This window comes from Cyprinus carpio, chromosome B4 (genome assembly GCF_018340385.1).
Source record: "Cyprinus carpio isolate SPL01 chromosome B4, ASM1834038v1, whole genome shotgun sequence".
Lineage (NCBI taxonomy): Eukaryota > Metazoa > Chordata > Actinopteri > Cypriniformes > Cyprinidae > Cyprinus > Cyprinus carpio.
The window spans coordinates 5,265,707-5,282,562 of NC_056600.1; the positions used below are offsets into that span (position 1 = coordinate 5,265,707).

At 35.7% G+C, this 16,856-nt stretch overlaps 1 protein-coding gene across 1 annotated transcript in view; it reads right to left on the reverse strand.

Moving 5' to 3' along the window:
- The window catches only part of dock4b (dedicator of cytokinesis 4b), a 100,393-nt gene that overhangs the window by 6,586 nt on the left and 76,951 nt on the right, over positions 1–16,856 (reverse strand). The window contains 12 exon segments of the mRNA XM_042722751.1: positions 1,045–1,151; positions 3,019–3,100; positions 3,480–3,600; positions 6,308–6,432; positions 6,514–6,633; positions 7,924–8,007; positions 10,614–10,790; positions 12,015–12,101; positions 13,783–13,949; positions 15,154–15,295; positions 15,409–15,513; positions 15,905–15,991. Coding sequence (XP_042578685.1) covers positions 1,045–1,151; positions 3,019–3,100; positions 3,480–3,600; positions 6,308–6,432; positions 6,514–6,633; positions 7,924–8,007; positions 10,614–10,790; positions 12,015–12,101; positions 13,783–13,949; positions 15,154–15,295; positions 15,409–15,513; positions 15,905–15,991 — 1,404 coding nt within the window.

A 16,856-nucleotide genomic window follows, 5' to 3' on the forward strand; every position in this document is an offset into this window, starting at 1 on the left:
AATGCAAGTAAATGTGACCCTGGACCACAAAACCAGTCTTAAGTGTAAATTTTTCGAAATTGAGATTCACACACCATCTGAAAGCTGAATAAATCAGACAATATTTGGTCGAGATACAACTATTTGAAAATCTGGAATCTGAGGGTGCAAAAAAATCTAAATATTCAAAAAAATCAAAAAAAAAAACTTTAAAGTTGTCCAAATGAAGTTATTAGCAATGCATATTACAAATTAAAAATTAAGTTTTGATATATTTACGGTAGGAAATATTCAAAATATCTTCATGGAACATGATCTTTACTTAATATTCTTATGATTTTTGGCTTAAAAGAAAAATCGATAATTGTGACCCATACAGTGTTTTTTTGGCTATTGCTTAAAATATACCCAGAGGAATTAAGACTGGTTTTGTGGTCTAGGGTCACGAATACAAAATGCAGTTTTTAAATGATGATTTCATTTATTAAGGAAAAAAAGCTGTCCAAACCTGCCTGGCACTACGTGAAAAAGTAATCTAATAACTGTTACTAAAACTAATACGTTTCTTGTAATGAGTACTTTCTTGTAATAAAAACTTTATTTCTCGTGATTGAGATTATTTAATTTGTGAATTAACAGAATTCCCATTCCTCAGAATCAGCAGCAAATTGTTATAGGGAGGGAAATTCAATTATGAAAAATCAAGTTTTAATTATGAGAAATAAAGTTTCAGTAATGAGAAATAGAGTCTCAATTGCAAGAAAGTTTTAAATTAAGTAAATAGTCTTAATTCTGTTAATTAAATTGTGAAGTTGTCAGCAGATTTGACCTGATCATGTTGCTCAGTCTTCTGCGTTGTTCCTTTACCTCATTAATAATTTCATCCACAAAATCAATTTTACATGGTCATTTTTAAAGATGCGGCCAATGCAAATCTTACAGTGATGAAGGGAAAGAGAGGTAAACCCAACCAGTACACAAAAAAACTTCCAAAAACACTCCTACAGTATGTGACCTGAAAACTGGTGAATATTAAAAACACTGATATTCTAATCATCTTCATACCTGTGCGGGATCCTGGGGGTTTGGATATATGGCACTGCAGGGTCTCTCTCGCGGTGAGAGGCAGTTCTCTCGGGAATGCTTGTGTTTATCTGGCAACTGTGGAGAACCTGTGAAGGGTGAGGAGGTGTAAGTAAGGGTGTGATTTCAGCAACACACTGACACGAATGCCCACACACACACAGACAGAAAAACGACAGATCTTGCTCTCATTTCTTTGCTAACTAGCCAGCACATGAAATAATGGCTATTCCTCATCTTTCCCTCCTGCTAAGGCGAGAATTGTTCTGCTGGGGTGACAGACGGCTATTTCTCAGGGCGAGACAGACTAGCTGACATGGGGAGCGGCTTTGACCTGCTCAGAACACTAACTTCCTCCTCCAATACAGGACAGGAGGCCACGGCTCCCTTATGTGCTCCGGTGATAATCATCAGTCTAGAGTTCTTCAAGCTGCAGTTTATGCCGTCTGTTATTCTCCAGAAGCGCTTCCTGTCTGCCGCTGCTTTATGGGGGTCTCTATGGGAGGCAAGGAGGGCTGCCAAGGGGAGACTATAAGATTACATAAATGTCTCCATACATATTCCTGTTTTTATGACCTGTGTCCGCAAGTAAACACATGCTGGATGGAGGGAGATAAGAAGCCAAGGAAGAGCAGAGGAGAGAGAGAAACAGTGGGGAGAGTTCTGCTATATATCAGGACGCCAGCTTTCTGTAACCCACAGTAAAACAGCATTAAATGGGGCATAAACTTCGCTGCGCTGTAGCATTTTATTTTTAACATGGAAATCTGTTTATTACGGAAGCCTGATTCTGAATCAGAGTAAAAAAAAAAGTAATTGTAAGAAAGAGTCAAAGTTGTAATTGCAACAAATAAAGATGCATTTTTTTTTCCTTTTCTGCAATGTGATATATATGTCTAAGTTAAAAGGAAAAATTCATAAGTCATAAGAAATTAAGATATGTCGTATTGTGAAATCTTAAAGGGGACCTATTATGCAAAAACACTTTTATAAGGTGTTTGAACACAGTTGTGTGGCTGCAGTGTGTGAAAACAACCAGCCTATGATGGTAAAAATCATAGGCTATAAAAAATCCACCCACTCATTTTTTTATACTCCCAGTAAATCATATAGTCTCTCAGAACAGGCGATTCCATATTCTTCCTACGTACACGTCATTGTAGGGAGAAATCCCCGCCCATTTGTGACAGTCTCTGCCCTATTAGCATAAACACTAGGGGTGTAATGATACATGTATTCGTACCGTCACGTGCATGACGCCTTATAACGAATACAGGCAATTCACCCTCAATTGGGTTAAAAATTTCCAAGGAAAGCAATATGACAATATGCATATGACATTTTAGTGCGAGAGATTGTTTGTTATTGTCGGTATGCTGGAGTATGAGCTACTAAAGCTCCACCCTCTTCTGAAAAGGGGGCCAGAGCAGCAGCTCATTGAATGGTGCATTTTGGCTCATACCCTAAAAGTGGCAACTTTAACAAACTATAAAAACTTATCCGTGGGTATTGAGCTAAACTTCACATACACACTCTGGGGACATCAGCAAAGTGGGTAACTCATTTTACATCTTGTAAAAAAGGGGCATAATAGTCACAGTTACTGGAATAAAAGGGCAATTATGACTTTGCAAAATAAAAGTCATTAATTTTTATTGTAAAAAAATTCAGGAACTTCGGTTTTGCATCAACAAGTTATAGTTTAGGTTTACTAACCTCTCTCTGACCTTTAGGTAAAATAATAATAATAATAAAATACTTAAAATGAAGTGTAAAAATATCACCAAGAATGCTTGGTCGCTGTAATATTTAACATGCGTTCTTGTGTTACTGTGCCAGCATCAAACCTCTCACAGCTCTGCTGTGTGAACACCGAAATAAAAGCTTGATATAGACATACTGCAAAAGAGCAAAGGTTTGGAATGGCTGCTCTGAGAGCAGACAGACTCTTCTCACCTCTGGCACTGGACGGAGCCGAGCTGGTCACGTTGGGAGAGGCCGAGTGATTGGAACTGAGACTTGAGGTAGACGGACTTGGCTGAGAAGAGAAGAAAAAATGTGAGAAACATAGGAAAGAGTCCACAGACTTCTTTGTTGTCTGTCTATAATATGGAGAGGTTATACAATAATCATTCCGTCTGGGATAAAAGAAAAAAGCTAAATGATCTGTCCGTCCAGTCTATAATTCACACCTACAAATCCGATTCTCACAGTGAGAGAAAAGACAGAGTGAGACGGGAAGATTAAGCGGGGTTGTGAGAGAGACAGATGAAAACAGAAAGAGGGCAATTAGGAGAGAAAAAGAAGAAGAGCGAAAGAGGGAGATTAGGAGGAAATATGAAAGACAGCGAGAGAACAGAGAGTCTGCCAGTGTGTGTGCGTGTGTGAAGTTATCCAATGGCAGCCCAAGCACTCACCTGCATGTTGAAGACTTCATCTGAGCTCTCTGATTGGCCCGTGATGTTGCTCACTTCATTGGAGGCCTGCGAGGACAGCGAGGATGAAGAGTAGCGGTTGACCGCTGGGTAGCTGAGGGGACTGAATAACATACAATAAATTGATTAAATTGATCAATAAACTCACTTAGAAAACAACTGACTTCTCAATAATTTTTTTTTTTTTTTACATTTTCTGCTTTAAAATATTTTTTAATGTATTTTGTGTAAATGCTGTGTAAACAAAGGTTTAATTTATGCATATTTGTTTTAAATATTATATTTAAGATTTTGGACTGGTAAAAATTAAAACAAATTATTATTATTATTACTACTACTACTACAACTACAGTGTAAACAAAGGTTTAATTTCAGCATATTTATCTTTGTGTCATCATTATAGTTTATAAAATATAAAAAATATTAAATTCATATTTTATAATATTGATTAATGTCAATAATTAATATAAATAATATTAAATAAATATAAAATAATATAAAGTATTATCTAAATATTATATTTAGGATTGTGAATTGCTAATAAATGACAAAAATATATTAATCTTATTGTTAAAAACATAATATTCTTCATAAAATTGTTGCTTTTTGTTGGTTTCGATTGCTCATTTGTAAGTCGCTTTGGATAATGGTGTCTTTTCATGGCACTAATTATCAGTACTACAACTACTAATAATATGACTGCTAATACTATTACTTATAATAATCATAATACCAATAATCATCATCTTCAATCATTAATTAATTAATAATTAAAGGGGTGGTTGACTGTTTTTTTTTTTCTAGGCTTGATTGTGTTTATGTGGTGCAGTCTAACATGTGTTAATACTTTTTTTTTTTTTTTTATAAAAGCATTATTTTTCACAGAATTTATACCTTTATTCTACACCGCTACGTCCCTTCTTCTATAAACACACTGAAGATGTCCTGTTTTTATGAAGCTCCTCTCTCAGAAATAGGCGACAGGCTCAGATTGGTCAGATGGCCCAGTTTGTTCTGATTTGCTAAACCACCTCTAGTGCACGTCTAAACGTCCCGCCCCGCCCCTCTCCTCAGCGGCATGTGCTCCAGTTGTATTGTAAACAATGACGTCATCTTTATTGCTTATCAATTTGAGCCTGATTGAGACCCAGAGGAAATTAGTGAAGAGGATCGTGCAGAACCTGTGCAAGCACGGCTCTCGGTATGTTTTTTGTTTGTTGTTGTCTCATACTTTTAGATACGCTGTTATTTGTAAATACTACTGCATGCTTTTAATATACTACTCCTGATGAAAGCATCAGTACGGCAAATGTGCGTGCCCAATTTTAATATACCATGGGGGCAGATTTGATTTTGAAACTTGTGAATGCAAGCTTTAATAGATTTTTTTCAGTTTTTTGACGGGCATGGCAACAAACTGCATGCGTGCCCATGGGGTTTGTGATGTCACCAACCCAGGAAGTAACTCATAGCCCCTATGAGCCGTTTTTGTATAATAATTAAACTGCAATTTAACCCTCTGGACGTCGATTCCGCGTATACGAGTTTTGGGGGGCAGATATTTAATGACACTTTCAGATTTTGAAACGATCTGTGGGTCTAATCTAACATTGTTATAAGACAAACATGCTGTCTGCGATCTGCGCTGAATACAAATAGATTTTTAATCTCAACGAAGAGACATGCATAGAAAGCCCCTGTCTACTTTTAAACTAAAACAAGTTGCTGACGTGCATGGCAACAACACATCTCTCCCTTTCTTCTCTAATGCGCCAGCCACCCGCGCCCGCAACAAATGGAAGCGCGCGTCTTTTGAATACGCCGAAGACAACGCAAGCTCGCAGAACTGTTTTCTTCTTTTTATTATTTTACTGTTTGCTTCGCGATGAGAGAAATCACCAATTCACCCCAAAAAGATGTGATGTGGTTGAGGATTTGAGATTTGGATTTCCCTCAGAAAAAAGAATGAAGCACTTTATTCAGCAGAGATGAGCCGTCTCTTTCTATTTATTTATATACTTGTACTAGTTTTCACATAAACGTGTAAACATTTTACCTAGTAGACTTTTTCCAAAAACTTTTTCCAAACTATAATTCCTGACTAATGTATAATCATGAAATATTATGAGGTTTCAACTAACAATATACCCTACTATACCATTCAAAAAGCTTGATGTAAATAATATAAAAGTAACAATAAATGTAACTGTAACAAATGTTCATTGCTGTTCTTTCATGTCTTTTCAACATTATAATCATAATAATAATAATAATAATAATAATAAATATGATAATAATACAATAAATGTTTTTTTGTAGAAAATAAGATTGTTAAAAGGATTTCTGAGGATTGTGTGATCGGAGTAATGATGCAAAAAATTCAGTTTGAAAGGTCAGCTTGATTTCCTATAAACTGTTTAACTGCACTCACAAGTGAATATTAAGACGATTTGCATTGACCTTTCACCATTGTAACTTTGCAGATATTGTTTATGCTCAAACAGCAACATTACACACTAACATTAAAAAAGTGAAATCGCAATCAACTACCCCTTTAATTAAATCTATTGTTTTTGGAGTCAGTGGGAAGATTGCAAGCATATAACACTATCCACAGAAAGTGAGATAAATGTATTGCATCCAATTACAGTAAATTGCAGAAATTAGCATGCTATTTTTTTTCCCCAACCCTACTTTTATTACATATATGAACATTGTATCTTCTATTAGCTATCCTGCTCTCTAGATACAAGCACTAGCCACTGAAAAAAAAACAAATTGCAGACTCAGACTCGAAAAGAGCTCCTCACCTGCGGCGTGACACCACACGTGCTCCTCCCTCTGGAATCATTATGTTGGGTGCTGAGTTTCTTCCGGCTCGAGGGCTTCCGTTGGTGAAGTGGATCGGACTGGCTCGCACATAGGCTGGAAACTCCCAGAGTGTGGGAAAGACAGAAGGATGAGTGCACGACGAATGGCTTGGGAAATCAGAAAGAATCTGACTGCTGATATGCACCTGTATGCCGAGGCTGGATTTCATCAGATGAAACTGATCCACCAGTTTCTTGTGCAGAGGCCGCATGTCCTGAGGAACGAACTTCTCATGCACCGTCAAACCAAACTCCAGTATGTGAGCCTAAAGGACAAAAGATGGGTTTTAAAGATATGCAACATTCATGACAGTGAATTTTAACCTGAGTAATTAAGTAGAACTAAATATTTAGTGGTAAATAATGTAGGGGAGAGACATGTGTGTGTCCACTGAGATTTGAATAAATCATGAAAAGTAGACTATATATTATTGAGTAAAACATTTTGACCACCCATTATTTTTTTTTTGTTCTTTAAAATAATGCAAGAAATAAAGTCTAAGCTGCAGTATACTGTAAATGTGGGACTCGATTTCAACTGCGAGAAAAACACTTAATTTGCAGTTATTTACTATTATAAAAATAATTGTCTAAACTGTCACTAATGTGAGATATATTACACTGTGATAGACTGAATTATGAAAGATAGTTTCAAATACCAGAGTTGCTAAAAGAGATACAAAGGAACAAACATTTGTAAAAAAAAAAAAAAAAAAAGACCCAAATAAGTGAAATGGTCTCAGTAGCAAGAAATAAGTCTCAAATGTGAAAAATAAAGTCGCAATTATCAGAAAAAAAAAAATATTTATAAGAAATGTAATCCAAATAGTGAATTAGTTGCAATAGCGAAAAATAATGTTGAAATTATCCCAAGAAAAGGTGCAATTATAAAAATCAGGTTCAAATTGTGAAAGTCTCATTAGTCAGAAATAAATTTTAAATGTGAGAAACAAAGTTACAATTATCTAAGGAAGTCTCAATTATAAGAAATTAAGTCCAAACTGTGAAATAGTCTCAATAGTGATAAATAAATCTCAAATGTCAGAAATAAAGTTGCAATTATCAAAAAAAAAAAAAAGTTGCAATGTGTAAACCAATCTAAAATGAGTTTATAATGAACATTTTCTGTTTGCAGTTATTTAGCATGAATTTTATGTAAACGGAGATCTAACAAATCAAGACTAATAAGATAAGACATTTATTAAAGCAGCAAACAGGATCCATTTTTATTTCATGTTGTCTTTTAAACAGCTCACTTCATAATTAAATGATCAGCAAAATATTTTCTCCCCCTTCAGTCTTTAAAAGTTCACTTTCATGCTTGTAACTGGCTTATATCCATGGTTACTGTCTAGACAACAGCATCATGTGCTCGGCTCTGGAGATTTCCTGGTTACTAAGCAGCACGGGCATGAAGGGAAGAAGTGAGACCAACAGAAACCCAGCTAGTGCAGATCATAATGGCTAAATCCCTAACGCCGGTGCAGAAACATGAGCGCGAAACAGAAATGTATGTAAAATCTGGTATAGATTAGATTTGGTTTCTTGAGACAAACCTGCTCAAACATGAGCTCTCGGAGACGGCCGATTTTGTCTCCGTCTTCGGGGTGATTCATGATGTAGTCCTTCACAAAGAATGCCTGCGAGAAATAAAAGACAAACAAAATTACACTCCTTAACCACAATGCATTGTGCCTCGCCAGCCTCCACATGTTTTGTGGTGCGAGTTAGAATTTACCTTGACATCTTCAGCAAACAATAACATGCATAGTTTAGTCTTGATTGACTTTCTGTTTTAAGGGACATAAGTGCAAGAATGATGTGTGAAAAAAAATGTGTGTTTTCAGATCTTCTAAGCTAAAGGGGAAGCAGGAAGAACAGATGGTGTATCTGTGTCCGATCTGTTCCAAGGACAATGGACTGGTATCTCCAAAGAAACAGTGGGAGAGCAGAAGCTCCAGGAGGCAAAAGTCTCAGACTTCAAAGATTCCAGCATGCAGATTTTTCCATTGCCTCCAATGTGACATTTGGCCTGAACACCAGCCGAATGCTACCAGCAAAGGCCCATTTAAATTGCAGCTGCACGCTACACCTGCAGATCACTAAAGCAACTCACAATCACAGTGAGTTTTAGTGACAACTGGCCGGAAGTCACTGATTTTGGCAACTTTATCTTAATTAATGTTATGTTACTTTTTTGTCACACTTTATTTTAAGGTCCAATTCTCACTATTAACTGACTACTGTATTAACTATAACTTTGGCCTCAATACACTCCTAATTTGCTTATTAATAGTAATTGTTAAGTTTAGATACTGGGTAGAATTAAGGATGTAGTATATGATCATTCAGAATAAGTGCTTTATAAGCCAATATTCTAGTAATACACATGTTATTAAGAAACTAGTTAATAGTGAGAATTGGTCCCTAAACTTAAGTGAAAGCTTTTTATAATAATAATAATTAATTATTCCATTTTGTACATACGTTCCAGAACAGTTTCTATTTATATCTTTTAAGTGCATTTTTCCTTGCCAGTGTCATTTTTAGTATGCTCCCTTCTTTGGATAGATGTGTATTATATAGAGCATTTTTCAAATACATTTTAATTAAAGAAAAAAAATCTCTTACATCTAATATTGTTGTGCTTTTTAATTAAATAATTTGAATAATCTGAATAAATGAAATAAATAGATTTAAATTAAATATTTTCAAAATAATATTTCCAGAATTTATTTTGGCTTTGGTACAATGAGAAAAGGTATTTAATTTTGCAAGTAACATTGTATCGACTATAATATGTACTACTATATGCTATTCTTCATACACGGTACAAATTGGTTTATGTACATGAAAAAAAAACAAAAAAAACTTTACAATCTTTTCAGTGGTGAAAGTTCTGAAAGAAGGTTTTACCCCATTTAAGAAACAACACACGACTACCAGCAGATTTTTGTACCCATTATTAGAATGTTACAACATGAAATCAATTTGAAGATGTGTCAATGTTCCCCTCGGATAAGCATTATTTCACATTTTCATTATAATTTTGACTTCCAAATTTTGATTTGCAAAAAATGGCATCTGGACACTCTGTCTTTCACAATTTGTCATAATTTCTCAAACTCAAACTTGGTGGCCAAGGTTATGATATTGATAAATCAGTTTTTTTTCGAAGCCTTATTAGTTTTGTCATTACCTCTATGATTTTGCTGATACTTTTATCCAAAGTTTTATTTCATGCCTGGGAAAAAAAAATGATGACCTTGTAATGCCATACTCTACCATTTGACTTACAATATCTTTTGAAAAAGGTTATTTAAAGTAATATAAATACCACTGACTTACACAAATTTCTCTCAGATTTCTGGAGCTATGAGATTTAATTGCAGCTACCTGCTATGCCTGCAGATCGCAAGCATTCGAACGCCATTTGAATGTGATGAACTCTGGGACAATTACTACTACCTCTGCCTTACTAAATGATATTCTCTCTGAACTTCTGGAGAAGACGCAACTATCAGGAAAGTCTGAAAATCTTTAGGGCGAGCCAATTAAAAGCGAGCGGCTTGCAAATGAGAGGAATTTCAGAGTGGAATTTCCTTGAGGGCTGACCTTAAAACGCAGAAACGCAAGTAAATATTAATGCCAACAGCTGGAACGCTCAATAAACAACTAATTGGCAATGCTGTCATGTTTGCGTTCCAAATATATTAACTGCTGCTCATCCCAGACCCTCAGCCTCAGGACGCGCAGCCTACACGAAGCGAATTTAGTGCAAATGTACATTTTGGAACACGTACAAACACAAACTCGTCTGTATACGGTCTACTCTCCTCTTTAAAGCTGCTCTCCAAGTCTATCAAGGTAAATACTGCAGTGACACTAAAGCGAGGTTGCTATGCAACAAGCGCTCATACAATCTGGAAAGATCTGTTGTATTCGCTCAGAATATGACTTCTTTGAGATACTATAGATTTTCCCAGGGTTTCACAAGGGGAAAGATTTTTCTTTCAATGCTACCGTTTCTGTACACAGGGAAGTTACGGCCGAGATATTCTCTTTCGCACAGTCTAACCACGCATTAGAACTCCGAAGGTATCCCAGAATTCCCTTCGGCCATCTGAAAGCTCTGTGTTCTCTGGCAGAGGACACCGGGAGACAACCTTGAGAGAGCGTGTATACATTTTTCAAACATGACGTGGTCTTGAATCAGTGAGGACTAAGGATACATATAATATACAACCTCCTGATAGCGAGCGAGACCTCCGTTGACAGCCGCGTCGATGACTCCGTTGAGACACATGGTCAGGGGGTTGATGTTCTGCATCTGCCCGGTTTGACATTGCGTGATCAACGTCCGCAGTTGCAGGTTCTTGTTCTCGATGACCTCGATAGCGTTCTCCAGAGGACTCACCTCCACCTGGGGCCAAAAAAAAAAAAAAAACAGTTAAGTTCACCAACAAGATGAAAACATTGGTTGAAAAAAAGCTTTCATTCAGTGTTTGGAGAACTTTAGAAGAGCAACGAATTTAGTTTGTAGGCCTGAAACATACCTTATGCAAGCATGGGAGTGTAAAAGCTTTTATCTTTTTATTTGATTTTTTTTTTACTTTCGTTATTATAATCCAAAATCCAATTTTTAAATTGGCACTACCAATCAAAATTTTGAAGTCAGTAAGATTTTTTTTATTTATAAGTAAGGATGAATTAAATGAATGAAAAAGAAAATACTTTTTAACAAAAAATATGAAATATTAAGTAACAAAATTTAATGGAGTAATGGCTGCTGAAATTCAAAATAAATTAAATTTTACGATATATTGAAATACAAATGTTTAAATTGTAATATTACTTCACAAATTTATGGTTTTTATTGGATTTTTATCAACTAATTCCTGCCTTGGTGAGCATTTATTTTTCATAAATCAATCAATCAATTGATTTTACTTTTGAAAAGTATTGTAATTTTCTAATTTGGTTTCTGACTTATACTATTGTTCACAAGTTTGAAATCAGTAAGAATGTTTTTTTTTAAGAAATTAGTATTTTCAGCAAGGATGCATTGAATTAGTTAAAAAAGTAGACTTTAACAATGTTACAAAATATTTAGATTTTAAATAAATGCTGTCCAGGAAACTATTCATCAAAGAAAGAGGCTCATCAGGCTTTCTACAAAAATAATAAGTAACAAAACCGAAGACTGCAGTAATGGTAAATTTATGAGAATGAAAGACTTTTTTGCAATCAATAAATAAATAAATAAGCTTGCAGAAACATTGGAAAGGTAGTTTAATTAAAACAATTATAGTACAAAAACAATCCTTGTTGTAGATTATTTTGCTACACATGAAGTTACTCTTTAGTGGCCAACCAAACAATTCCAACTAAAACCAAACAATTAAAAAAAACTCTATAATACACATTTATAATTATTCACTAACACTAAAACAAGCTCTACTTTGAAAGGTAAATCTATCAGTCCCATTGAGCATTAGTTTCTAACATTAAAAAGCACAATAAGTATGCACTACAAGACCAAAACACTCTCAATGCATTGTCTAAGCATTCACATTTACAGTTTGTTCCTGACCTTAATGCGGTGTGTGTGAGAATCATACCAAAGTTTCATGGGAGATCTACTTACCAGCTCTCTCCTCTCCACTTCAAACCAGCGTGAGATGCCTGGGAGACTCTGAACAAGCGTTAACGTTGTTCTTTCTACCCACAGGCTCTGAAATTCAAAAGCAAATGCTTATTGACACACATCAGAGTTCAAACCATCAGAGAAAGTCCAAGATATTCCATAAGGCAAAGCGGTTACAGCATATTCAATGAACGAGTGACTTTCCTCCTCCAGTATGTATAATACATATCATTTAATCTACGCTTTAAACAGCTCATTCTCAGCAACACAGTCCGCTTATCAAGCCACACTGCTCCACATATTAAATTTTGCATTCATAAATTCATTTCCCATCCAGCACAGCCTGAGAATTAACCCGAGCTGGCGCAGATATAACGGGGGAAGCTCTGTAAGAACTTCAGATGCTTGATTGTGATATTCAAAACCACCTCAGTCCAATATAATCGTATCATCTGGATAGCGTCTCAGCCGAAGTTTACCTCTAAATGAGATTTTCAGACATTATTACTGGGCGGTAAGTGGACCGGGGTGGTGAGTACCCCCGGTGTCTCTGAAAATATAATATCTGGCAGGCTAAACAGTTTATTTCAAACACGGTAACCACCAGAGGTCGGAGGAAATCTAACCCCCGCGGTGGATCGAATCCATGCCGAGGCTGTGATTGTCTATGCTGGATATATTGAGTGAGAGGGGAAGGGAAATGATATTTGGAAGGAGCGTGTCTCTCAGCCCCTAAAACTTTAATTAGCCTCTCTGGACCGAGGCTGTGAATAATGCAGCATGTAAGAGAACACCTGAGCTCTACACACACACACACACACACACACACACTCTGGCCGGCAGACACTGGAAGTGAAGGAATGAATACACAAGGGAGAAGAGGGAAAGTGAAACACAGGAGATGAGAAAAAATGACATCAAAAGAATGCAGAAAAAGATGGAATAAAAAATCCTGTAATAAAAAACTCACACATTATTTACTCACCCACATTACTTTTTTCTACCGTCTACACTTTTAGAAAAATTTACTGGTCAGTTTTGATCCATACATTTACAATGAACATGGTAAGGAGTCTTAAAGCTTCAAAATGGACATTAAATGTGCACTAAATTATAAATACAAAAAATGTCAAACAAAATATAAATAAAAAAAATCAACAAGACAATTCCAAAAAAACCGAATCATAAAGATTCTAACAAATTAACAAAACCAGTTTGTGTTGCACACTAAATTTAAGTTGCTAATCACTGAATAACACTGAAATTGGCTGACCAAATTTGTGACCAAATCATTTAATATTTTCATTCTTAGAAAGCTGTATTTATTTTGGGATAAAGCAACTGCTAAGTAAATAATGCCAATTTAAATGAATCATTGATCCAGTACACAAAACAGGTCTCAAAGAATGAAAACTGGAGTATCCGGATTCATTCGAATACAGATTCAACAATACATATGCTGCAGTTAACAGCAAACCAGAGGTCTGTTTATCACACAAGCCTTTGATATCACTTCAGAGGACTTGGAATATAATCATATGAACAACTTTCATGGTACTTTTATGATGGTTTTGCATCTTGTTTTAAAGCTTCGAAGCTCCAGTCTCCATAACAGAAACTACATGGAAAACAGCAGCCACCACATTCTTCAAAAGATCTCCTTTTGTGTTTCACAGCAGAAAAACAGTCATACAGGTTTGGAATGATATAAAAGTAAATAAATGATGACAGAACTTCAATTTCTGAAACGCTCTGGCCACTAGCTCACCTTAAATTCGTTTTCTTTGTCTTTGGTGCCCTTGTGGAACGGGCGGTCATAGCGAAACCTCCAGATGTGGTTAACCTTATAGAAGCTCTTGATGTTGTCGGGGACGCCGTCGCGCTGCAGGACGTCCTGGCTGTCTGGGATTGGTGCGACAGCATAGATCTGAAGATCTGCATGAAGGTTCGTCAAGGGACATGCAATGTGTGCATGTTGCATCTGAATAACTTCTTAAACAACTAAAAGTAATGTTTACTTTATTAATATTAAATTAATAATTGTATTTAAATGTAAATAATGCATTATATTATATTACTTTACAAAAGTGTTTAATAACTAATTTTGCTTTGGTATCTCCTACTTCACTCTCAGTCCAAATGCAGACAGTACAGTTGGAAATCATCCTCCGCAAATGTTTAAATAACCAACATCTTGTGCCTCACAGACGTGAGGTCTCATCAGCACATAAATATGAATCGAGCAGGGCAGACGTCCAGGAAGGCCAATGATTAATCGCCGCCTTGGATAACAAAACGCTGTGCTCATGTAGTTTGACCGGCCCTGTCTGCTCTAATTGTGCTGAAGAGGACGTCACATATTCACCGAGTGCCTGGCCTCCAGGTACATGTCTCATCAATTGAACAAACGCTCTCCTGCGACCCACCGTCTCCACGCTTGATATGCGTTCTGAGAGGGAGGGCAGTGATTTTCAGCCACATGGGTGTGTATTTAAAGCGGGCAGCTCTGGCCTTGTGCTTGTTCTGAAAAACCTTGTTGTAATAAGACCTTCACACATCTCACAAGGCTTCACACATCTCGCACTGACACTGCATAAAGCATACAGAAAATCCATTTTGTGCATAAAAAAGTGGCTTCTGGGATATTACGGCAAGTTTTTACTTTTAAAAATTATAAAACTGTTATCAGCAATGTGATATTGAGAATTATTAAAATTCCTCTTCATGAAATCTACATAAGGTAGTAATTTACATAAGGTAGGGTGCCGCATTTACATCCAAATGCTAATTTAATCCATACCAAATGAAACTCAAACTTCAGAATTTTGCTAAAATGAGCAGGATTCAGCCAGATTTACTGAATGGAAACTGTGTTGTACACTAAAGTTTAACACTTTATACTGATAGGGTTTAGTTCAAATTTGTAACTCATAGAATGAGAAATAGTAAGGGTGACATGCATTTTTGCTGCTAATAGTAAAATGAGTAAATCAGTTAGTTAGAGCAAACTGACATGAGTTAAAGAAACTAGGACAATAACTACACAATGCAAGGAACAGCTCTTCAAAAAAAAAAAAAAAGTGCAAGTATAAGACTCTCTGGTGTACAAGTGTGTGTGTTCGAGATGTCTGGAGGATACATTGGGCTTCAGCCTGGTAGATGGTCTGGTCAGGCAGGTTGGCGTGTTGCATTGCGATGGCATGAGGGAACTCATTGAGCATGCGCTGCTGGAACGCCTCCAGACGCTCGTAGTCATGACCACGGCACACAAACTCCTTATTCTGTACAACACACACACAAACACACACATTCTGGTTAATACTGACACCAAGTGGACTTTAGAGATACTGACAGTGACGTCTGGTATGCTGCAGGATGTCAGGATGACACATACCCGTAGAAAGAAAGGGAACTTCTTGCCGTAGAAGCCCACTCGGAAGAACTCTGGCTCCAGACGCTGTTGGTCCATTATTTTATCATAAAACGAAGCTTCCATCATCTGTGATTTGCAGTCATATAATAAGCAGAATTTTATTTTTATTTTTTCAGTTATAGGGATCATATTGAACACATCTGATGCATTTAATTAACTAAAAGTTAACCTTTCTTGCACTAAAATAATAAAGTTGTAGATTACCATTTCTACAATCAAACTTTGACATTTATTTATTTAATTTTTTTTTACCTTCTAGAGTTACGTACATGAGCTCTTATTTGATTGACCAACAATTTTTGCATGTGAAATGATCAACAATGCAGCCAATTAGGGGCTGATATGAACTGTAAATGTAGCTAATCTAATGTTAACGAGACCCTGTTTTTCAAGAGTTTCTGTTAATAACTGGCTTAATGCAAACAACTGTCTTATTACATAAAGAGTTTTAACTCACCCTCATTTTGCTAAGGTTTCTGTAGTCATAGTAGGATTCGTACTGGTCCGCTAACTCTCTGCACAGGATGATGCCGTTCTCCCAACACTAAAGGGGTAGAGGGGTATTTTAATATAACTCACCAGTAGGAGCCACTAGAGCACCATCAATACTTTGAGAAGCAAGGACATAGTCAAACATGCTTGATAAGATTTAAGATTTGGATGATTTGCAAGATGGTGTAGGAAATTTGGGTTGATCTTAATTCAATATCTGGTCAAAAATAAAATAAATGAATACAATAAAATAAAAAATAAATAAAATAAAATGCAGATTGATTGAAATTAAAAATCTACATTAATATAAATAATTAGCAAAATATAAACTGCTTTTTATTATCTAAAATCTTGGTTAAATTAAATTAAATTAAATTAAATTAAATTAAATTAAATTAAATTAAATTAAATTAAATTAAATCTTCATACAAAATATCAATTTTTACAAATTTTCTTTGGCAATCTTGACATTGAAAAAAACTGCTCCATATTTTGTTTTAATGACTGAAATAAAAAATATAAATTATAATAAATAAAAGTGTAACAAAATATAAACGGGTTTTTATTATCTAAAATCTTGAGTTGGAAATGCACTACATATTTGTAACTACGTGTTTAGTTTGTACTGTAATAATAAATGTCATGATGTGATGTATTCACTTTTGCTTTCAACTGCAATATTTCATATTGTCTTGACATTTGTTGAATATCCACATCGTTTATTATGAGGAAGCGTTTCAGTCCTATTGCTTCCTAAATCCAGCAGCACAACAGATGGCTTCAGCCATGAGGAGAGCAGACAACAAACGCACTGATTTTTATTCTCATCAAGTGATTAGACGATTGAGTTTACTGATTATGTAAATGCCATTTAGTTCTGAAGGACAACTACTCGAAATACAATCACGCACTGATAA